The sequence below is a fragment of the Aphelocoma coerulescens genome, chromosome 15 (assembly GCF_041296385.1).
Source record: "Aphelocoma coerulescens isolate FSJ_1873_10779 chromosome 15, UR_Acoe_1.0, whole genome shotgun sequence".
In the NCBI taxonomy this organism is placed as follows: domain Eukaryota; kingdom Metazoa; phylum Chordata; class Aves; order Passeriformes; family Corvidae; genus Aphelocoma; species Aphelocoma coerulescens.
The window spans coordinates 9240364-9263589 of NC_091029.1; the positions used below are offsets into that span (position 1 = coordinate 9240364).

General features: G+C 45.4%; 3 protein-coding genes across 9 annotated transcripts in view; all 3 read left to right on the forward strand.

The window, feature by feature from the left end:
* The first annotated feature begins 1291 nt into the window (after window positions 1-1291).
* LOC138119372 (glutathione S-transferase theta-1) lies at window positions 1292-11041 on the forward strand. 2 transcript variants are annotated; one of them, XM_069031143.1, is made up of 7 exons: window positions 1292-1543; window positions 1605-1875; window positions 1979-2035; window positions 5076-5163; window positions 6307-6457; window positions 8626-8802; window positions 9809-11041. In XM_069031143.1, exons 1-7 carry the CDS (start codon window positions 1385-1387, stop codon window positions 10007-10009), a joined length of 1104 nt encoding a protein of 367 aa, XP_068887244.1. In that variant the 5' UTR covers window positions 1292-1384; the 3' UTR covers window positions 10010-11041. The 2 variants fall into 2 exon arrangements, with proteins under 2 accessions (XP_068887244.1, XP_068887243.1); XM_069031142.1 differs by lacking the exon at window positions 1292-1543 and having other exon boundaries at window positions 1672-1875.
* A 1278-nt stretch (window positions 11042-12319) lies between these two features.
* Window positions 12320-14968, forward strand: LOC138119196 (D-dopachrome decarboxylase). The gene is made up of 3 exons (XM_069030802.1): window positions 12320-12500; window positions 12636-12811; window positions 13622-14968. Exons 1-3 carry the CDS (start codon window positions 12393-12395, stop codon window positions 13692-13694), a joined length of 357 nt encoding a protein of 118 aa, XP_068886903.1. The 5' UTR covers window positions 12320-12392; the 3' UTR covers window positions 13695-14968.
* Window positions 14969-17685: 2717 nt separating this feature from the next.
* Window positions 17686-23226, forward strand: part of CABIN1 (calcineurin binding protein 1) — a 107698-nt gene continuing 102157 nt past the window's right edge. For all 6 annotated transcript variants that reach the window (XM_069030508.1, XM_069030513.1, XM_069030511.1 and 3 more), the window contains exons 1-8: window positions 17686-17803; window positions 18790-18927; window positions 20371-20435; window positions 20855-20947; window positions 21229-21342; window positions 21511-21645; window positions 21909-22089; window positions 22841-22970. In XM_069030508.1, coding sequence (XP_068886609.1) covers window positions 20433-20435; window positions 20855-20947; window positions 21229-21342; window positions 21511-21645; window positions 21909-22089; window positions 22841-22970 — 656 coding nt within the window. In that variant the 5' untranslated portion in view covers window positions 17686-17803; window positions 18790-18927; window positions 20371-20432. The remainder of the gene's footprint in view (window positions 17804-18789; window positions 18928-20370; window positions 20436-20854; window positions 20948-21228; window positions 21343-21510; window positions 21646-21908; window positions 22090-22840; window positions 22971-23226) is intronic.

A 23226-nucleotide genomic window follows, 5' to 3' on the forward strand; every position in this document is an offset into this window, starting at 1 on the left:
TAAAAATACCTCTTTGGTTACATGGGCTGTGCAGTGCAGTCAGCCCATTGGAGAAAAACTTAAAGAAGGAATATTTCCAGGAGGCACATGAAAATATCTTTGAAGTTCAGATAGGACTAATGGATCAACTGAACCATGAATAAAGGAGCAAAGTGAACCCACACTGCTAACGTTGCTGCACACTGCTGAGATCAACACTCTTCTCGATATATCAGAGTAGGGACACGGAAGCATTTTGAAGCACAAAGACTTCTCAGACTATTACCTGTGCAGAGCCACTTTCACGCTCCTTTTCCCCACCCCCTTAACATTTGAGATTCCTTTGCACTGAAGGCGTTTGAACTCAAGCACCTGCCACAATACTCTATGAGCTGTGATCTCCAGCATATTGGCGCTGGATGCAGGTGCTCTAGAGGGTGAACTGTGCTGCAGAGGAAGAGAAGGGTGTGCACAGCCTCTCTTCCTGTTCTGGCTGAGAAACTGAAAAATTCTTACAGTGCTCTTCTAAATCTGAAAGTTCTAAACCCCTGGAAGTGTTCCAGTTTGTAATTTATCAAGTCCACAAGCTCCCAGCTCAGTATCCAAGCCTTTTCACAATCCTTTGCACAAGAGCAACTGATCCTCCAGTTTCCTCTCCCTGAGATTCCCACGGGTCTTTCCAAAGATTTCTGTGTGACATACAAGCTCTCTGGTACAACACTCATAGCAAGGTGTCAGCACAGCTGAGGTGGGTTTGATTGGAGGTGACTTTGCCCTGAGTGGTTCAGCTGCTCTGTCTCCCAGAGTCCCAGAAGTCCCTGTACTCAGCCAGCACATCACCTTCCCGAATCACACAGCTGTGAAAGGCTGTGGGCTCAGTGCAAGGGCTTGAATTGAGTCTAAACTTCTTTAGTTCTCCTCCACTTGCATGAAAATCTGAAGTGACAAATACCAGGGAGAGAGGAACGTCACTTCGAGTGAGTATGCAGATGTAATGCCCACACAGAAGTCCTCCACATTTCACTGCCATTCAGATGTCACCTTGCAGCACTTGGCAGAGATTATGTGACCAAAGAATTATGTTCTGGACTGAAAACCATACTGAGATCTGGCGGTGCATAATTAACACTGGCTTAGAGGACATTGTGCAAAGGCCCAGTCTGCAGCGTAGCACAACCCTGCAGAACTGTGTTACAAAACTCAGCATTTACCTTGTGAGAGTCGTAGTGGGATGCTGTGGGTGAGAGTGGCTCCCGAGTCCCTGCGGTTCCAGCCAAGGCTCTGGAGGGGAGTGACAGCCCCCTCTCCCTTACTGCTTAGTTCCAGCCTCTCTTTTGAGGCTGGTCATTGACCGTTACTCGCAGTTTGTCACTACTCACATGTTACCTTCCCTTCCTGAAGGAAAATGAATAGACACGACGGCGGCCAGAGCCGCCTGACGCTGTGGGAAGGGGAACTCTGTAACCCCTGTCCCAACTCCGGCCGTGCCTCCCCGCCTCTGCCTCGGCCGAGGGGGGCTCTCATGGGGTCCTCGGGCACCCTGCAGTCCGCGCCCCGCAGGAGAGTGGCGTTCCGCGGTTTCCCTACGGCGCACACCCCGCTCCCTCCGGCCCCCGCTCCGCAAGGCCGCCGCTGCCGCCCCCCGTCCGGCGCGGCCCGGGGAGGGAGGGAAGGAGGGAGGGACGGAGGGCGCTCCCGCCCGGCGCGGCTCGGCCCATGCAGGGCGGCTCCGGGCGCTCGGCGGCAGAGCCGCGGCAGCTCCTCGCAGGGCAGGCCGGGTCGGGATGGGGTTGGAGCTGTACCTGGACCTGCTCTCGCAGCCCTGCCGCTCCATCTACATCTTCGCCCGGAGCAACAACATTCCCTTCGAGTTTAAGCACGTGGAGCTGTTCAAAGGTGGGACGGGCGCGGCCGCCGCCGCGCTGCCCCGAGACGGCGGGGCCGGGGCTGGCGCAGCCCGGCGGGGCGCGGGCTCAGCCCCTCTCTTGGCTCTTGGCAGACTCGGTGCTGGGGAAGAAGCCGGCGGCGGGGAGCGGCGCGGAGCAGCCCCGCGCAGGTGAGGGCAGAGCAGGAGACGGGAGGGTCCCCGCGCCGGGCACCGGCCCTGCTCGGCCGAGCCTGTCCGCGGGAGGCGGCCCCGCGGGCGGGGAGGGACCGGACGGGCCCTGCGAGCGCTCGGCGCTGTAACGCGATCCCCGGGCGGGGGCCGGGCTGAGCCCGCCGCTGCGGCCCTGGACCTGGCGGGGGTCTGCTCTCACGGCCCCCGGGGGAACCCCTTCGCCTCCCGGCACAGGAGCAGCACCGCGTCCTTCAGTCCGGTGGGAGGGAAGGACGAGCTCTCAGGGTCACCCGACTGATGCTGAATCCCTGCGCTGCCCAGGGGCATTGAACGCAGTGGTTTGACCGTGCGGCTCCCGTTCCCGGAGCAGTCCCGTAGCTCTGTTGCATCTATTTTTGAGGCTCTCCAAGGAATGTTCCTCTAGCCATTTCAAGCAAATTAGTCACAGTGACAGCCGAGGAGTGCTCTGGGAATGCTGTACGTTGCAGAGACACTCAGCTGTTCAGGCTCGTCCAACTGTATGACTATTGCCCAGTTAAATGTTGCGTTTTCCTAGTACATTGTTACTTTTCTGCCTAAGGCGAAGCATGTTACTTGGAAATCCTTGGCTGGGGAGATGATTAGGCAGGTACATGATTGGCAAATAGAGTGGGATTTTTCCCCTTCTATTTGCATAAAATCTTTTCCACTGCTCTTTTCACCCACCAATAAACCTCCTTCCCTGCACTATGACTTACACTTAAGATTTCCTCATGTGTGCAGCCTGCCCTGCTTTTTGACTGCTTTTTGACTGTGTATACTCTGCTTGTTAAAGTTACACCTCAGAGCCTAGCAATACACACTGTGTGTGTATAACTCTATATATCTCCATCCATCCTTGGGGGTCATCAAGAACTAATTACCCCAGATACAACTGATGTTAAACAGAACCATAACTCAAGCCAGCATCACAGGAATGATAAAGATGGGTCGCCTAATACCACTAAACAAAAAGGCTGGCTCTGCTGGCTGGAAGAGAGGCACAAGCTTAAACTCTGCTAAACTGCAAATACAAATATTAGTCTCTATTTTCATACAATAAACAGTGGATCCTAATGAAGCAGCCTGGAGGTAGTGTTCACACCAAGGCATTTACCAGTTCACAGTTCAGTCGCAGAGTCTCAGCACAGGTCTTTTGTGTCTATGTGCAAAGACCCTGTACAAACCAAAGTAAATGATGCCATCCCCGGGCTGTGGTGCACGCTGTCTAACTGACACTGACCTACTGTCCAACCTGCTATAATGACATGTTTGCCCCATCAGGGAACAAATATGCTCAGTATTCCTGCTAGGATTTCTGTATGATGAAAGCTGTCTGAAATCTGATTCAGGCTGCCCTCACCCACTGCTTACTTCTCATATCCTTTTTTCTTAGTTTCCTGCTGTCCTGGATAATAAACACAGACAGCAGGGCAACCAAATAGCTGGGTCTGACAAGGGACTGCTTGTTAGCTGTAAGCATTACTGACTGGCAACTTTCTACTGCATTTTTCCAAAGACCAACTGAACACTACAGATCTCACCAGAGCTGGGTGTGTGATGACCACTGACCTTTGGAGACCTTCTAAAAGCACAAAACAAAGCACCTTCCCTGAGCAACTCCTTGCATGACAGTAGATTTACAAGTATTTGCCTTGCTGTTTCTGTGATACAATTCATGGGGGTGAGACATCCTGTACTTTGCCCATTGGCTTAATTTTTGGACATTTTTATTTTTATACTCAATTTTCTCAATTATTACGCTTAACTTGTGCTTTCTGTCTGGCTATTATTTTTAAGAAGCCCTACCTAGGGCTTCCTACCTCTCTTGACAGTGTTGCCTGGTTCTGCTGTGCAGATGGAACCTCTTACCCAGCTAAGCTGGAAGCCATCATCACAGCAGGTAGCCAGAGACTTTTCCTAATGAAATGGAAGATGTGGGTTTGAATCCCTTCAAATAGCAGATAAATGTAAACCCTAGTCTATGATGAAGCTACTTACACTGGAATTTTTAGAATACCCACTTCTCAAAGAAGAAATAAGGTAGGGGCTAGTCAGCTAGAAAGGAGAACAAGTGGTAATGTATGCTCTGCTTGAATTAACTCATTATATGAAATCGATATAAGGGAAAGCAGTCTGTAATTGTAATGCAGCAACCTGCCTTCTCCGACCCCATCTCAAACCAGCTGCAAATAAACTTTTTTGTCCAGAGACTGGTTTTATTTCCTGGAGACTATTTCCTACTGCACATTTGTCCAGTAATGTAGACACTGCTGCTGCTTCCTCAATGGTTACAAATAGTTCTTAGAGATGGAGATCACTGTAAGTTAACGATCCTTTTTCTTGTCTTTCTTTGAACAAAGTGATTTTTGTACAAGACCTCCTGCTGGTCATGCTGATTTGATCAGGATTTGCACCTTATTTGTCATGTCTCCTTCTCTGTAGCACTTAAAACAAGCAAAGCAAACAAATTCCTCACAGCTTTTCTTGCTCAGGTGTTCCTGGGTCGTTGTGCAATTCCCGGGCATTTAACTGCTGAGTGGTAAGTCCTGTGCCAGCAGTGGGAAACTGAAAGCCTAAAAGCCTGATTAGATAGTCAGCTGTTAATTCCTCCAAGGGACTGTGGAGTTTAAATTCTTACAGAATGGTGTCTTCCTCCTGTGTTTTCCTGTTAGAAGTAGGTTGACATGCAGAGCCAGGAATAACAGAGTCAGGAGTAGTGCAGTGTCTGAGCTTCCCTGCCCCTAGCGAATGTCCACTCTGTCAGTAAGTTTTGCAAGTATCCTGGTACCTGAGCCAAGCAAGAGAACTCCTGTATAGAAATATAAACTGCTCCATGCCATGTGCCCAGCCTGAGCTGACTGCCCTCTGCCATTTCATTACCTTTCAATTGTGAGCTATGACCATACTGGGAAAACCTCTCACAGTTCACTGATCATCCAGTTGGCTGCAGATATTTCATTTATCATGCACTGGCAGATACACTTCTAACCTCAGACTTGTCTGTTCATGTTCTTAGGGCCATCAAATAGTGAAGGTGCTGGCAAAGTCAGCCTCTTGAAGAAAGTACCAGCACTGAAGGACGGAGACTTCACCCTTGCAGAATGGTAAGAACTCAGTCCTTAGACTTCCTTGTGTAACAGCAATCTGTGCTGCATTCAGAAGATGTCATTCCTGTGGAATATTTAAGGATCACAGAATATATGAACATGCTGGTTATTTTTAATAGTATAACCTCATTTGATCTCTTTCCACTTTCTGTTTGAATTATCTTTCAGAATGTAAACAACTCAACTGACTTAGCTGCTTCATCTCATCCTGAATGCACTTACCTCAAAATGGGATTATAAACATTTCTGGGAGATGTTGAAAGCTTATAAAAATCCTTTCAACCCTAGGAAAGGAAATCCCTTTTACTCTAGGAAAGAATTCTGTTTATCTGAATTAGTGTCTTGGGGTGACTGCACAATTAGTTATAAAGGCTGAGTGAACATCTACACAGATAAACTTTAGGCTTTACATTAAAAGATTAATATGGAGACTGGTTAATGATGTCATAATACTGAAACAATTGAACTATAGTAGTATCAGGATGGTAAGGGTGTCTGCATTTTCTTCCATTTTGTCAGCACATTTTCTGTGGCATCTTTTTTTTGTAGTAATAGCCTAAGTACTGTTGCAGATGACTAAGATATTTTTCCCTCTGACTTCTGCCAGTTAGTGAAAATAAAAATATCTGGACAAACACAAAAAAGATTCTGTAGGGTTTTCTTGCTGAGATTTCCACTGACTTCAGTGGAAGCTGCATGCTGGAGACAGACCTGATGAAAAGGCAGCATAACCTATCAGAGAGTTTCATTTAGTACACAAGCACAGAAACAGCACAGGTCTCAGAGAGATGGGTCAGAACAGTCAAGGAGCAAGTGGAGTTACCATCACTGATAGATGGTCATGGAGGTTTATTGTTTGTTTACCCTAGTACTGTCCAGCAGCACGATGGTGGACGGGAACAGTGCTGTGATTTTCCAGCAGGTTAAAGTTTTCATGGAAGCTAAGGTGACTAAGGGCCACTGATGTCAACATGAATTAGATGCCTTTATATGGTCCCTAGACTCCACTGGAAATCTTGATCTGAATGCTTTTTAGTGGCAGCAGCAAGCTGAGAAGAGGCAGGAAAGGGAGCTTAGGCAAAAGTATTCTGCATCATAATTGCCTGCCCTCTTTCTTGTCTCCTGTTGATGCATGAGCAGCACTGCCATTCTGCTGTATCTGAGTCGAAAGTACAACACTCCCGACCACTGGTACCCCTCAGACATACAAAAACGGGCCCAGGTAGATGAATACCTCTCCTGGCACCATGCTAACATCCGGGCTAATGCTCCTAAGACCATGTGGATCAAGGTAAGGAGACAATGTAAAAATGTGAGTAAAGTGATGTTTTCCTGTGAGAATACTGAGCATTTTAACAGCTCAAATTCAGAGACGGTTTGTCATGCTGAAATAACAAACGTGGGCCATTCCTAGCTGAAAGGAGCTGTGGGAGAGGAAGCTGTTCCAAACTGATCAACGTCAGGATTTGGCAAAAGCAGCTTTGGCCATTTCGGTTTTTTCCCTTAAAGAAGGTCTGGTACAGAAGATCTCAAACCCAACAGACTTCCACTGCCTGGATTTGTGAGCCAATATGTAACAGTATTGCTTCCAAGGGCCTCCCTTCCACTGCATAGCTGTGCAGAGTGTGCACATAGGCAAAGTCTGGCTTTGGTGAGCATGTGTTTTATTGCTGGAAGCAGAAAGACTTGCATTCTTCATACAAGTCCCTGCAGCCACATTAGGGTGGAAATCCAGAAGGAGCCTTCTGATTCCAGCACACTTATGTGCTTCTCTGAAATAGGCTCAGGGACAGAGAGGAGAGACACTGAGAGGCAGATTTTCTTTACTCAGTGTAGTCAGGTCAATTTACATTTAGGCAAAATTAACTGATTAACCCTGAGCCAGAAAATCGTTTAGTATTAGATGATATTTTGCTGGACACCTATTTCCAGCCAACTCACCAGACAGTTAATGCAACTATCCTTAGAGAGACCTAGGTGCAAATATAGTCCTGCAAGGACAACTGTGGTATGGAATTTCAGATGAAATCAGGGTTGCTAGTAAACAGGTAAGAACTTCATTCCTTCATTGTAAAATTTGCCCTTCTTTGTGCCTAACAAAGCATATCAGGACTCATTCATCTTCTTGAATTTATTGATATTTGATTTTTTGGCTATAGAGTGCAGAGAAGCAATTCAAATATGAGTCAGATTCATACAAGAAGCAGTTTTTTCCAGCCTCTGCAGGCTGTCACTGCAGTGCTCCAAGGGAAAGAAATCCAGTTAATTGCTGTTGATGATGATTAGATAACCCAGATGCAGAAAAGGTCCTCAGAATAACTGTAAATATGGAAACATATAAAGCCACCATGTAAGAGAAGCATATTAGCTAGAAATGGGAGAAGATAGACTGCCCTGAGACAAGGAAAAGGAAGAAGATGCTGTTTCAAGTGATTTTACCCGAAAATCCCGTCATGCATAATTGGAATCACTTAGGAATACAACTGGCCATGAATTTTCTGATGAAATAGATTCCACATGTGTTTGGCCAAAATCCTGGCTTGGATTAAGCAATCCCAACTTGAATTGTTGACTATACTAGCAGTAAGTAGAAATTCAGTCCACTTGCACTGACTGAAATTTGTATCTTTAATTCTGATTCTCTAAATAAACTATACTTCTTTAGCTGTGGAAGGTGAAGGCAGCATGGCTGTGAAACACTGCAGGCTCCAGTGGTGCATACACCTCTGTCACTGGTGAAAAATGTCATGGAAAGGCAACTACCCCCAGTGCCAGCAAGTTTGTGTAGACACAAGGACTGCAGTTATGTGATTGCTCTGGAAAAATTTCTAGTGGTTTAAAGAATGATGCTTGGCAAGCCACAGAAAGGGTCATGTAAAAATGGTGTTGGCCACTGCCAGCCTCGCTGGCTGCTGTCACACAGAGGAAGCCATTTCTGTCTCTCCAGCCAGTGTTGATGCGTTCTAGTCCTTCTGATGCTCCTGCCACAGCCACCACCATTCCCTCCTCTCCATCACTCTGCAGGACAGGCAGCTGCCTTCAGCACCCAGTTCCACAGCAGGGTGGCTGGTGGGCAGCTGCTGGTGAAACAGAGGATGTAGCAGGGGTGACTGTGGCAGAGATTTGTCTTCCCTGGAGCTGTTGCCCATTTTTCTTTTGTATCCCAACAGGGTGGAGTGGGAGGGCACAGCTGCCAGGCACAAAATAAGATGAGGATCCTTGATTTTTTTCCACATATTGCTGCTGGTTAGCTGGAGGCCACTACCATGGCAGGTCAGCTGCTTAGGACTGCTTGTGTGCTCTCTGTCCAGGAGCTCCTTGGAGCTGCTGCAGTCCATTAAGCTGTGCCATCCCCTTGTGCAGCTTTATTGCAGGTCACTGACAATCATGGGGTATAACTTAAGTTACTGCTACCAGAGAAGATGGTCATCTGTTCTGTTATGTCCCTTCTCTCCTCAGGTGTTGATTCCCCTCTTCACAGGGCAGCCACTGCCTTCTGAGAAGCTCCAGGAGGTTATGGAGGGGCTGTCCACTTCCCTGAAGCAATTTGAGGAGAGGTTTCTGCAGGACAAAGCTTTTATCATTGGGAATGAGATCTCCCTGGCAGATCTTGTGGCCATTGTGGAACTGATGCAAGTGAGTGCTGGAGCATGCTAAGGAATGTCAGCACAAGGGAAAACAGATGCTGCTGGGCAGGGAGGGTGCAGCATGTGGTAACACTTCACTAGAAGGAGAAGCAGAGCATATCTCAGCAGAACTGGCCTAAGACAATGGGGAGAGTGTGGGAGTGGGTTCAGAACAGCAGTGAAAATCAAAAAAAAAAAACTGGCTGCAACAGATCTCTTTTGTTTCTCATCTCTAGCAATACCTCTTCTTCATTTTTTATAATGACTTTTATTTTTAACCTCCAGAGAAGGAGGTAGTATATGTAAGTGAGAAGCAATAGCAGACAGGTCTGATGAAATGAGAAAACCGTATAGGAATATTTCTCTCATTCAAGAATATGGTACCTGCCCATGCCTTGTCTGGAAGATGAAAGAATTTATCTCAGACACAGGTAACCAAATTAAGTCTGTGACAAACTGATTGTTCTCTGCCAGCTCACCAGGGCCTGGATCCTGCAGCCCAGCAGTGATTTCTTTCTTCCGGTTCAGTGTCCAAGGGACTGAAGAACAGCAGTTCTGCTTCTCTACATTGTGTTCCACAGAGTGGCACAGGCAGAAAGTAGAAGGGGGTAGATTATGTCAGTTAGGACACTGGTTCAGTTAAACACTTAACATTTTGTTCTGGGTATTGCTGTGTAATACAGCACTCTGTATTGCACACTGGGCAGTGGTGTCTGGAACTGCCAGCCCACCACATCTTCAGTGTTGTGGCTGAAAATCACTCACAGAACGTGGTCATCTATGCTGCACTTCATAGCTATTCCAGGAATTGACTTGTAAATGCTCTTTAAAATACAGGTTAGCTTTTGTGTCCCCCAGATAGGTACACCCGACCAGAGGAGATTTCCCTCCTTCCTACTGCTCCTGTATGAGCACTTCCTCTTTACCTGTACCTGCAAGTACACTTTTAGTGCCTGTTGTCTCAGTTAAGAAGTGACTGCCCCAATCCTCACTGTTGGTCTCTTCCCTTTCTGCAGCCTGTTGGAGTTGGTTGTGACATCTTTGAAGACAGACCCAGGCTGAGGGAGTGGCGCAGGCGGGTGGAGGATGCGGTGGGGAAAGAGCTTTTTTTCCAAGCCCATGAGATGATCCTCAATATCAAAGAACTGAGCAATATTCAAATCGATCCACAGCTGAAAGAGCAACTGGCACCTGTGTTGATGAAGATGTTGAAATGAATTAACCTATCTTAGCATTTTCCCTGCCTTTTTTTTCCCTTTTTAACTTCTTCTCTGACATCTATTTCTACATGTAACTGGAAAGAGCACTGTAATTCTAACACAGAAATTGCAGAGTGTTTCCCCCCTGGCCAGGTCTTTCTTGTATCCTTGGGGGTGGAAGCTGGGGAAAGCTTAAGATCTAAAACATTAAATTTATACAGAAGGCTGAGGCCCTACAGGTCACTTAATGTGCATCTGGATTTTATTTCAGTGTCAGTCTTCACAGAGATGGTAGAGACAAGAACAGTATTTCCTGACAGAATTCAAGCCAGCCTATAAACTGGGAACATTAAAGAACTGAATAGGATGAGGGTCATTGTTTTCATGAGATTTTAACATTTGTACTGCAAAGTGTGCCTGATCCTCATCTTCCCAGCATGTGTCTGCACAGATGAGCACAAAACTACTTCACAAAAGTGAAAAAAGGAAATTTTTAAAGTTTCTTATTGTTGAGACATCCTGCTTGGCTGTCCGTGTACATTCCACACTTCCATTTGCCTTGAAGTTCCTTTGAGAAATTTCTTTGTATTCATCTACAACTGTGAATCTTTATAATTCTTCAGTTTAACCACTGCTTTTGATTTCTGAAACCCTGGGTTCTGTTGGTGCTCTGACTACCAGTACATGTGTGGCAGCAGCTGTTCTTGGAGATTTGTGCTGCTGGTGGCCACAGCCTTGGAATAATTGCCTACCTAAATGCTGTGCTGATATTATATAGGGAGTACCCTGAAAGAATACATTCACAGTGTTTTCTTGAAAGAGAATATAACAGCACACAAATTGGGTTTTTTTCTATGGTAATACTGTAATAGCAATCCACATTTCTCCTAGAAAATGCAGGGAGGGAATAAATGCAGACATACTCTTCTGAGACTGTTTTGGATGGAAGTTCACCAAGTAAGTCACCCTGTGCAGCTGAAGTAATAGGAGAGATTTTGTGGCATTGAGCAACACATGCATCACAATAAAAGGGCAAAGAGTTGTTTTGGAGCTTTTGGGCTCTTTTCTTGGCTGTTTGTTTCTGCACAGTTATAGCTCAAATAGAAAATCCTTTTGTATTGCAGCACAATTTATGAGGTAAAACTGAGCAAATCCAACCATTTCGAGTTTTTTCAGTTGAAAATAACAAATTGTAAAAGATGCAGAAACTGGCAGAATATATATCTGTGTATTTCCATTCATGAGTATTTGTTGCCCTTACCCTAAAATCCTTGCCAAAAAACTCTTCATGTAAAGACTAAACCAAAATGAGTAATGGAATTCAGGAATTGGTTCTCTCACTAATCAAATAACTGCCCCCCCCCTCAATTACTACCAGGTCTTGGGTAGTGACAATTTTTTGCTGGCAAGTTCTAAAAAGCCTGTTGTTTTCTTATGGTGTTTTTCACCAAGGTTTCAATTCTAGATACTACTCTATCCTAGAAATTTTTCCCCAGCCTTATTCCTGGCTGTTTTTTGCACATGACTCTTTGTGCCACTATTGTCTTCATTAGCAGCAGCAAAGGCCAAGCAATTCCCTAAGCAAAGAAATGAGCAATTTCATCAGTTTTCATTAGCATTGTCTAAATTGTAGAAAACCAAGGTGTCACATTAAACAAGGCAAATTTTCCCAACAGTTTTGTGCCTTAAATGATGACCTTTTAATCTAGCTGGTTCATAACCCTTTGCTGTAAATGAGATCGTGGAACCTCACTAGACAGTAACTCAGCTTCTGAGAAGCCTCTGATCTCTAGTTTAGACACCTCTGATCTGTAGATTACCCCTTCCCTATGAGCCAGCCTGCCAGGATCACTTTTTATCAACTTGGGAGCTCAAAGTTCTGATTGCTCAAAGTCCTTGTAATTAATACACATTGGATAAAGCGGTAAACCTCTCTGGTTGCTTTTTAATTCCTTGTAGTGTTGGTTGTTCTGAGAAAGTACTGCACTTCCATTCTCAACCCTCCCTGCACAGAGGTGTCTGTTGTAGTGACCTGAAATATTTTTCCATTGGCCGTAAGGGCCATCACAAAACTCATTTCACCCATCCGTTAGTGAAAGAGTTTTGGTCTCACAGCCTCTAATGTATATCCCAGCAATGCCCATGGTGAATCCCAAAGACCCGGCAGCCAGCTGGTGCAGCTGTGGCGAAGCAGAGTAAGCCGCGGCCCGCGCCTGGGGTTGGCACGGGGCGAAGGGCACTCGCTACCGAGGCAGAACGCGCAGCGGGCGGTCCGGGAGGCTGAGCCCGACCCGGCCGGGGCTCCGCTGCCTGGGCGGCTCCGGGGGCGGGGCAGAGGCCGGGCCGGGTCGGACCTCGGGGCGCAGGCAGAGGCGGCGCGGGGCTGTGGAGCAGGAGCGTGATGCCGTTCGTGGAGCTGGACACCAGCCTGCCGGCCGAGCGGCTGCCGCCGGGGCTGGCCCAAACCCTGTGCACCGCCGCCGCGGACATCCTGGGCAAACCGGCGGAGGTGAGCGGGGCCGGGGGCGGTGAGGCCGGAGCGGCGGTGCTGGAGGCCGCGGGGCCGGGGCGGCGGGTTGGAGGAGGCTAGGCCGAGGCAGCGGGGCTGGAGGCGGTGGGCGCTGACGGGTGGCTGTCCCGGCAGCGAGTGAACGTGACGGTGCGGAGTGGGCTGCCCATGGTGCTGTCGGGCTCGGCCGAGCCCTGCGCCCAGCTGGTCGTCTCATCCATCGGCGTGGTGGGCACGGCGGAGCAGAACCAGCGGCACAGCGCCCGCTTCTTCGACGTCCTGACGGCGCAGCTGGGCCTCGGCCCCGAGCGGTGAGTGCGGCTCGGCGGGGGCTCAGCCCGGGAGTCACCGTGCTCACCCCAAGGGCAGGCAGAGCGTCCTCCCATCGGTCCTACAGGTCTGTGTGGTCCATGGATATGGAACACGACAAACAAGTACCAAGGGGATGTTCAGAGTAGTGGGGATAGTGGCAGTTCCCATGTCCTCCAGGAGGTTAAGCTATAATACAGATCCAAGTAGATTGAAAACACTCAAGTGCTCTTGGATGCTGAATCCCAGACATGTGGTTTGGAGCCAGATAAAACCATAGACTGGTATGCAGCTGTTGAACAGTCTAGGCATTACTGTTCTCTAAAGATCAGTAGTTCCAGCTGGTGAAACTAGTGCAAAACCCCACTGGAATCGGTAGACCTTTACAGGGTCTATGAGCTTCACAGGCCAAATGTTGGAATAAGGCTGTTCCTGAAGGTCAGCCATGTCCATCTCTGCTCATCTTACCCATCTCCCCAAAGGAGAGTGATAATAATACTTCCCTGCCTCTTGGATGCTGTCAGGATAAATCCCTGACAAGATTATGCACTACATGGGTCTTTCTAAAGTGGACAAGTACCTCATTTAAAGCGTTGAAATTCAGACTGTTTTTGTTTGTGTGGATGAAGTCTGGCACCTGTTTTTACCCTGCCCATACACAGTTTATGTTTGCTTCTGTTAAATTAACACCTTGAAGTGTAAGACAGTGAGACCCTAGTGCAGATTTTCTACTGTGTTGCAAATTGGGCAGGAATAATGTTTAATTGTAAAATAATGTTTCCTTTCCACGTTTTTGCTCTTATTCCCAAAAGGATTGTCATCCGCTTTTACCCACTGGAGCCCTGGCAGATCGGCAAGAACAGGACAGTCATGACATTCCTGTGATCCTTTGAGCAGCTGGCTGGAACAAAGCAATGATGAAGACAACGCAGAGATGACCAGCTCTATCTATCTACTTGTTTCCTCTTGTGATCAAATCTGTGTAGCTCTACACCTTCACCTGAATGATTTACTTTTGTCTTTGCCTCCTGTTCACACAAGGCTGAAGAGTGAGGCAATCAGCTGTACTGATTTTACTGAATATAGTTCAAAGTCTTTGTCTCAAGCCCAGGCCTAGATAAAGCTGCTTGTACCAGTAAAAAGTTTAATTCTAGAACACTTGGCTTTACTGAGGACCAGAGAGGTTCTGAGGTTTATCCAGTTTTTCTCATCATTTGTAAGGCAGAAAAAAATCCTTTTTTCTGTTTCTTTGTGGCAGCAGAAGGGTCCCAGGCCAGCACAGATGACTTGGAAGTCAAATTATTTTCTTTTTCAGACTCTTCTGAAAGCCCTTTCTGGAAAGAGAGGGATTATTGGGAGAGAAGTTTAGGCATTGAAGGCTCATGTCAGATCTTGTGCTCTGTGCTCTGCCATTGCCACCTCCTGTGACTGGTCCTACAAGGTGTTACTTGTTCACAAGATTTTCAGGGCTGAACATCTGTGTGCTGATGGCAGTGTCTGGAGGAGACGGTCACTTCTGAAGACCTGCACTGTGCCACCAGAAAATATTTTGAAGTTTCTGCTACTGCCAGCTTTAATTCCTGTTATTCACTGTTTGTTCAGAGTCCTTTTCCTCGCTGTTATGGGGAGTTTTGGGATGATACAGCATCTCACTGTGATCTGTGGCTGATGTTTCCAGCTCAGTGTCCCTGCAGAGAAGTGTTTTGGGTTTTTAGAACCCCTCACTTTTTAACTGGAATACACACGGCATTTTATTAAAACAAAAGCAGGGTACTTTTTATGTAGAATGTTGTCTCTGCCTTCTGCTAATAAAAACATTTATCAGTTCGCTTTCACTTTGTGACTTGGTCAGGTCGAGGTCAGGGAGCTCAGCAGAGCTGAGAGCACATCCCTGGGACATGGGGGTCCATGGGAACACAAGGCTGAAGGGGGCTTCTGTGCTCCATCATTCTAAATGGAATCTAATTTGTTTATTGCTTGAGGTCTCAAGATTATTGAAAATATTTCTTCTAATTACCATTTAGAGTTGTTTGTTTCCTATACACCAATAATTACTTCTATGTTTGCCAGATCTGTCAGGACTATAATACCAAACACAAATTTGTGTATCAGGCTGGGGGGCTACACCTTATCTGGTTAATAAACTGTAGCAAAACTTCTTTTGATAAGTGTCAGTTTATTGGCTCACAGCATTGGGGATTTGTAGGTCTTAGTGCTTAGAGACAGACATTGTGGCTGCCCAGGTCTCCCCACTTTCTCAGGAGGTCCCTTCAATCAAACGTTTTTGAAACTCAGGCAGTGAACAGGTAGGTGAACAGAGTCTGAGAACACTAACTCAGGAGTACTATGTTGCAGGGAAGGGGGTGGACAGCCCTGGCTTTGCACCAGTTTGAGGTGAATAATCTGAAATGCAGAAAATGATCTCACTTTAATTCTGATCTGCAGATGGTTCATTTCCTGGAAGTCCTTCTGCCTCTTGAAGTAGCAAACATAAACCCTTGCCAAAGCCTTTGTTTCCTTCAGAGCAAGTTTGCTCAGCCCTGGGCCCCAGCTCTCCTGGTTTTGGGCCAAGTTGGCCACCCTGAGGACTTCTGCAGGCTCTGTGCTTTCCTCTCATCCTTGGCTGCTCCCAGTGTGGGCTTGTGCCTGGGAACAACTTTTCCACTATTGCAGAGCTGAACAATAAGATTTAAGAAAGTTCATGTTGATCTGAAGAAATGGCCTATTTTTTCTTCACTGAGCTAATGTTAGAGTAGGTTTGACAGTATTTTGGGACTCAAGAAGCATAACCTGCAAAGGGGTTATGCAAGCCCCTGGAACCCACCCTAGAGCATGAACACAGCAACCAAAAGAAGCAGGAAACATTTTTCACACATCAGGTTGGAGAAAATCAGATACACCACCCTTAACTATGGCTCAGCAAATGACATTATAAAATCCCTTTCTCTTGAATGCTATGTGCAGATTGTCCCTCTTCCATGGGCTGGAGCCTGCCCGACATCTGGAGTTAGTATCTCCCAGCTATGGTTTTTTTTAACTGTTGTAACTTCCCAAGCTTAACCTCCTAAGATTAACAAGTATTTCTGCTTCCCAAAGTGGCCTCTGTTGTTTGAGAACACTGTATAGGCATATGTTCAAATTGAAAGGTAATGCCCTGATTTTGAACACTGAGTGACCATTTCCTAGCCTCAAACCTTTCAACTTTGGACAATCTTTCTTGTGTATTTACAGTAGAGAGGAGCAGTGAGGCTCTGAGGATGCTGCAGGGCACTACTGACAGAAAAATACTACAGCGTCGTGATAGCTTTTAAGTTACTCTCCAAACATAACTGTGATGCTGCTGCTCACAGCAACCCTGTGCTTGGTGTGTCATGATGGAAGGAAGGGCATTAACACAAATGGGACCCTGGAGATGGTACATTTGAGTTGAAGAGGACTCTGTAGTGCTAAGTGGTGATTCAGTGCAGTGCTTGAGCACAAGCTTACCTTTATTAGTGTGATGTGTGTGATGTGATGTGATATAGCAACAGGAGGATTTAAACGTGAAGTCCTATCCCACAGCTGGGGCCTTGCCAGTCTGTCTGGCATGTGCTTGGGCTGTCCTGAGGTCCCTGTGGGGCTGCAGATAGCACACCTGCTCTTTAAGACTCCCTGCTGTATGACTGTCTTACACTTGAATAAAGTTATTTACACAAGGAGCTGTCACAGTGGTGCTTGGCTTCACTTCCTCCATCTCCCAGGGGCACAGAAGTGTGTTCCCATCTCCAGCTAGCTCCGTGGCAAGCTTTAGGGAAACCCAGTGGCCTTGGGCTGATTTCCAGCCCCCTGGGCAGGGGATCCACACACATTCACGGTTTTGCCCACACACTCCAAACAAGCCGTGACTGAAGCCCCTGGGGCAGAATAACATCTGACCTTCCTGTCACCTCTTGAGTAGGAGCAGTCTTTAGAACTATTAATTTCTGAAGTTGGAATCCATATTTTGCAGATGGGCTGCAAAAAGGGGATGACAGTGCCTTAATTTGTGAAAGAAAGCAGCTCTGCCCAGTGTTGATTGTGCAGGTGTTAGGGTGTTTGAGGGATGAAAAGGCAAGGAACTGCTTTCTGCCCTTGCACCATTTTTCTGTGAGAAATCCCCAGACCTATTAAATTCGGAAGATCAACTCCACATTTTGGAGCTGGGCTGCTGAAAGATAAATGACAGTACCTTTCCTTGGGAAGGAATGCTCGTGATCCCACTGTTGATGGTTCAGACAATTGTCCAGAGGTACAGGAAGCACCTTTCTGTCCTGACAGCTTTTGAGGGGGATCAGTCCTTACACATATTTATTCTTGGAGGTGGTATCCAAATTTTGGTGGTGGGTCACTGCAAGGGAATGGTGATGCTTTTCCATGTGAAAGAAAGCACCTAGACCCAGTTTTTCAGGTGCAGGTAACAGGCTGCTCAGGGGAGGTAAAGGCCAGCATGACTTTTCTGTCCTGCTGCTTTTGGTGTTGGAGTAATCAGTCTTAAGCTGCGCCAAGGGAGGTTTAGATTGGATATTGGGAGGATTTTCTCCGCAGAAAAGCTGATTAAGACACTAGACCGTGCTGCCTATGGAGGTGGTGGAGTCACCGTCCCTGGAGGTGTTTAAAGAAAGACTGGACGTGGCACTGAGTGCCCTGGTCTGGTCGATACGGTGCTGTCCGGTCCCAGCTCGCACTCGGACCCCAGAGCGCTTTTCCAACCCGACCGATCCCGGGATTCCGTGACCCGCGAGCGCCCTCAGCCCCAGCTCCCGCCCTCCGGCCTCCCAGTGCTCAGCGCTCCCATTGGCCGGCTGGGGAAGGGCGGCTCGGCCAGTGAGGCGCTGCCTTATTGGCGCCGTGGCTCCGGTGCGGTTGCGGTGGAAACCGCTGGTGCGGCGGCTCCCGGGGGAGCGGCGGGAGCCCGAGGGACCCGCGCCGGGAGCCCCCCGGGAGCAGCGCCGGCATGCCGGGGGCGGCCCCCCGAGGTGAGTGTCCCGTCCGCCCGGCCCCGCGGAGGCGCAGCCGGCGTCTGGGCCCTGTCCGGTGAGGGCAGCGAGAGCCCGGCCTGGGCGGCCTCGCCCGCGCCCCTCCCTCCGCGGAGCCGCGGTCGGAGGCGAACGTGGGCTCCCGCCTCCTCCCGGCCCTGTGTGCCGCCCTCCGGGCGAGCGGCGTGAGGGGCGTCCCTGCCCCTCCGTGCAGAGTGATAGATAGTGTTCCGGTAAAAACGTCTTGTGCTAAAGTGCGGCGGATCTTTGCAATGTTGGAGAAAAAAAGCCAAACCAAAAATCTAGTGGTTTTTTTTAAACGTATATCTGCAATGTATGGATCCCAAGTGTAGCAGGAGCAACAAACGCTGGGAAAGCCCAAGTTTTTTACTTACAAGTTGAGAACACAAGCTCTGGGAGCAAGAGCTGACATTGAAAATATTTACTTAAATTTTAAACTACTAAGGTAAAAGGAGAGAAGATTTTGTAGGCAAAAGGCTTCTTGCCTTTCAGGACCTGCACACCTGTTATAGCCACAGATTTATAGCTGAGACACTTGTATCTGAAAAAATTCAAACTAGTTTGTAATACTTAGTACAAAAGAGTAATTATTTTTTTGCCTACTTATCTGATGTAGCTGTGTTCCTCTGGAAGTGCTTGTAGGAACATACTCAGTTCCTAAATGCTGTGACACTGGTGTAACTCAGTCCATGGTCAGTGCACTTTCGCAGCCATGTGCGGTGCCTGGTCTACACCAAAATGAAATAATCCCCACGTGCGTGACACACCAGTGCAAAAGCTGTGTGGAGGCAACACCCGCCCTTGTTTTCTAGCAGCATTACACAGTCCTGTTCGGTTCTGTGCTTTCAACTTGTGAACACTAGATAGGAGAAATGCTAAATGTTTGTTATTAAGTTCCTGTATGTTACAAGGTTCCAGTATAAATAATAAGTAGAATTGAAATTGTTTTCCCATGTTTTCTGTAGTTGCAGTTTCCCCAAGAGTCTAACCTTGGAAGTAAAGTCTTGACCATAGTCTCTGCTGTTGACTTCCTCTGCCACCTTGAGCAAGATTATTTGGATTCAGCAAAAAACTTGGGCATATTACTGAATAGAGACATTTTTGTAAGTTGACTTAAACCCCCTCAATTTAAGTATGTAGTTGATTTGGGATCATACAGACTGACTGACTTAGACAGACGTCATAAGCATCTACACTCTCTCAAAATGTGTAGCATTCAATATGTCTGAAAGAGGTAACCATTAGTCTCTGTGCATGTATTTTCTTCATGGGAAAAGTAGACAAGGAATATGTCCTGGAAGAGATTTGAGGTTTTATTAATGTTTGTTTGGTGACTTAAGGAGGAAAATGCTTTATTGCTGTGCAGTTGTCAGTTTGATTTAACTGCAAGCGAGGAGAGCAAGTGGTGCATGGGCAAGCAAATGCTCATTGCTGAATGAGTGAAATTCCTGTCAAAGCATTATTTTCTCTACATGCAGAACTAATCATGATGATGTGTGAGTTAATTCAGCTTATAGTTCAAAACTCCCACTGCTTCCTGCTGTGGTTAATTCTGGACTTGCTCTTCTATTAATGTAGTCTCCCATATTAAAGACTGTTTTTAGCCTGTCTTGCATATGTCATCTTCTTATTTGAGTTGATGGGAAGGTTTTATCATATAGCAGTGAAGGTTTTCTATAAAAGCAGCACAGACCTCTTTCATATATTTTTGCTTTTACTAACATGATGTTTCAAGCAGTTAATTGACTATAAATTATGGTCTTAGTTATGAGGAAAAATTGCTTACAGATTATAAAGGTGTATTTACCACTTCAAACTTCTTATCAGTGGTAAAAAGGACTGGAAATATTAGTATCCTTTTTCAGAAAGAAGAAATGCTAGTTAGTAAAAATTCAGTTTCTTTTTTTTTGCATTGGGGTAGTCTGTAGAGATTGGTCAGTTGTATTGTCAGAAGTATTCTCTGTATTCTGGGTTCCCACAGTCAGTATACTCAGAAAGAACAACTGTGTTACAAACACTGGTTCTGCTCTAGCAGGGATGGCAGTAATGAAAAGTTCTAATCAGAGGAATTCCCATGTGCAGACAGTGCTTTGGGCAGTGGATTCACCAATCACTATGGCCTTCTGCAAAGTCAGTCTGACACAGTTAACCTTCGATTTTTTTCCTTTCCTGTTCTGTAAATATCTATAAGATACAGAGATTTGTGCTCAAAAAACATCTGTTCAAGAAGCATTTTTGGTTTTAGCTTTGGTGTTTAAAGGGATTAATGTTGTAATATTATTAATATAATGTATGTTCACTGATTGTTATATAGTACCTGATTAATCTTATAGCTGTAATTATGTTGCCAATACTTCCACTCACCAGGACTAGAGTCTTGAAAGCCATCCCAAAGTAGTGAATGTGTTTAACTTTGTATTTTATTTTCTGTCTCTAGTTAAAATTGGTTATTAAAGTGTGCTTATAAAGAATTCCCAGCTTGTCTTTTACTTCTGAATGTTTTCTTTGTGAACAGAATAAATATTCTAATCCTGTTTGCTTTCCAGACCTGTTTGTGATAGACCCTTCCTTATATTCCTGGAGAAAGACATTGTGAATAGCTGTGAACATGGTAAGGGTTTTTTGAGATGGCTTTTGAGATGTTTTGGTAGAAATAAAATGGAGAATTTTCTCCTTCCCTGAGACTAAGAATAAATTGCCATAATGAGAACTTTGTTTTTGGAGTGATTGTAGTTATTGGTAAATTTAAGAATTTGGAAAAAATCACTGTAATGCACATGTCTATTCTAGGAAAGCTGTTGCTTGCAAGACACTTGAAATTTTGTTTTTTCAGCTGATTTCAGATGGGAAGTGGCTTTGATTATTTGCAATTAGTGATGATTAAATTAATTACAGCTCTTGTAACTTTATGTAGAGATCTCTCAGCATTGTTCGTGTACCGGTTAATTAAAGAGAAAAATCCAGTTTGCAAAGGAAACTGGGACATATGTAGATGTCACATTTCTCCTCACTTCTCAACTGTCATTCCAGATTCGAATCGCAGCACTGAATGCGAGCTCCACAGTTGAGGATGACTGTGAAGGTACCTTCAAAAGCCATAAGACACAGACAAAGGAAGCTCAGGTAAGTAATCCCACAGTTTTCTTAATGAAGTTTTGTCCTCTAGTTGCAGGGATTTGTTCAACCATGATATTTTGTTTTTATGGAAGTTTAGTTGCTATATCTCTCGAACCCTCCTTTAGCAAACTCAAACTTCACTCAAATGAGTTACTTTAGGTCAGTAGCACAAATGTTCTGCTATATAGTGAAAGTATTGAAAGTGTGAAACCACTGATATAGGTATAAATATAAGTATATTTAATAAAATTGTCTTACTAAATACATTCTAATTCTTTAAATCACAGGAAGCAGAAGCTTTTGCTTTGTACCACAAAGCTTTGGACCTTCAGAAACATGACCGATTTGAGGAATCTGCTAAAGCTTATCATGAACTACTTGAGATTCGTCTTCTGCGAGAGGTCAGTGACCTTGAATGACAGTCTAGAAACTTTTTGCTATGTTTTGTCTTACTTTATTTCTAACTGGCTAACTAGAAATGTTAGTATTATCAAGTAGCAAGTTGTTTGCTGTTCTTGTTACTTGTCTGATTCCTAATGCCCACGTTGCATTTATTTTATAATTTCTAGGCAATTCTTTCTGGTGATGAGAAAGAAGGGCTGAAGCACCCAGGTTTGATGTTAAAATATTCCACCTATAAGAACCTAGCACAACTGGCAGCACGACGGGATGACTTAGAGACAGCCATGGAGTTCTATCTGGAGGTACAGTGCAGCTGAAATAAGACACTGGAGCATTAATGTTTATAAAAACTCTCTAAAATACAGACATAACACATTCAGCATACATCGTGTCAATGTATAGTTGAATACTGTGTTCTTTCTGATGCTGTATGGGATAAAATTAGTCCACCATTCAGTCTTCAAAGCAGTTGTATCCTGCTGAGACATAAAGCAGTGCCAGTCCCTGCAGCAAAGTGGGTATGCATGTCTGAAATGGGGATAATATTGTTTGTTATGCTTTTTAGGCTGTAATGCTGGACTCCACTGATGTCAACCTCTGGTATAAAATCGGTCGTGTGGCAATAAAACTGATCCGCCTACCCTTGGCTCGTCATGCTTTTGAGGAAGGGCTCAGGTGTAATCCTGATCACTGGCCTTGTTTAGATAACCTTATCACAATTTTGTATACACTCAGTGACTACACAAGTGAGTACAATGCATGAAAAACATCTCAATACATGTGTAATTTTAGTACCAGTAAAAATTGTAACAAGAAATCATACAGGTTAAAGTGTATCTTGCATAAGTAATGCAGCAGGGTTTGATAGAGACTGCTACCTCATAATAGAGATTTTATTGAATGATAAAGTATGATGGCTTATATAAGTTTTGGTTACCCTAAAAATAAATGTCTGTGGTCTCATAGATCAGAGCCTCTGCTGAAAGTTTCCCTGTGCACTGGTCTTTTGCCTTTCCATATATGTTGGTTTTGTCTTTCTAGTCATTTCCAGCTGCATAGTTCTAGGGTTTGGGTATAAAACTCCAGCTTTGTTCATAGCCTAGCAGGATTCATTGTAGTTACAGCAGTGGATACACTGCTTGCTTCACTGATGGCATCCACAGTTAAGACGGTTGATAACATAAAAATGGTAAATAATTGTGATTCTGTTTTATGGTTCTAATTTCTTCTGTGCCAGAACAATCTTGAAAGTAAGTGAAAGATGAACTGCAAACATTGTTTAAACAAAATTAATTACATTCTTTTTCTGGGTACAATACTTAGGAAGACACAATAGGCTTTTTTAACTGTATGCATGCAATTATTTGACACCTTTCAAAGCAATTCATGTAAATGTCACATTTGGGTGGAATTCAGTGATGTATGTGAGGCCCAGAAATGGGAGCTTTGAATGAACCAAAGCAGCCATTGACCATTCAATTTCTATTTCTCTGTCAGCATGTTTGTACTTTATCTGCAAAGCTCTGGAAAAAGACTGTTTGTATAGCAAAGGATTGGTTCTGAAGGAGAAGATCTTTGAGGAGCAGCCGTGCCTCCGGAAAGATTCCTTAAGGATGTTCCTCAAATGGTGAATGTTGTCTTAGCCTATATACTGCCTTTGGAGTGTAAATTTTGGGGTTGGGGTTGTTCAAAAAACCTGCTGAGATCTTGTGCTTTAAGTGATAGGGATACCTTGCTGACCTGCTTTCTGAATAATAATGTTATGTGTTGGTGCTGCTGACAGAATGTCCTTCAGTAATTACTTTTGGAGGGAAGTAGAAAGAGGAAAATAATCCATTTGTTGCTGCTCATTTATTTTCATGCCTAGATGTCTCATAATCATC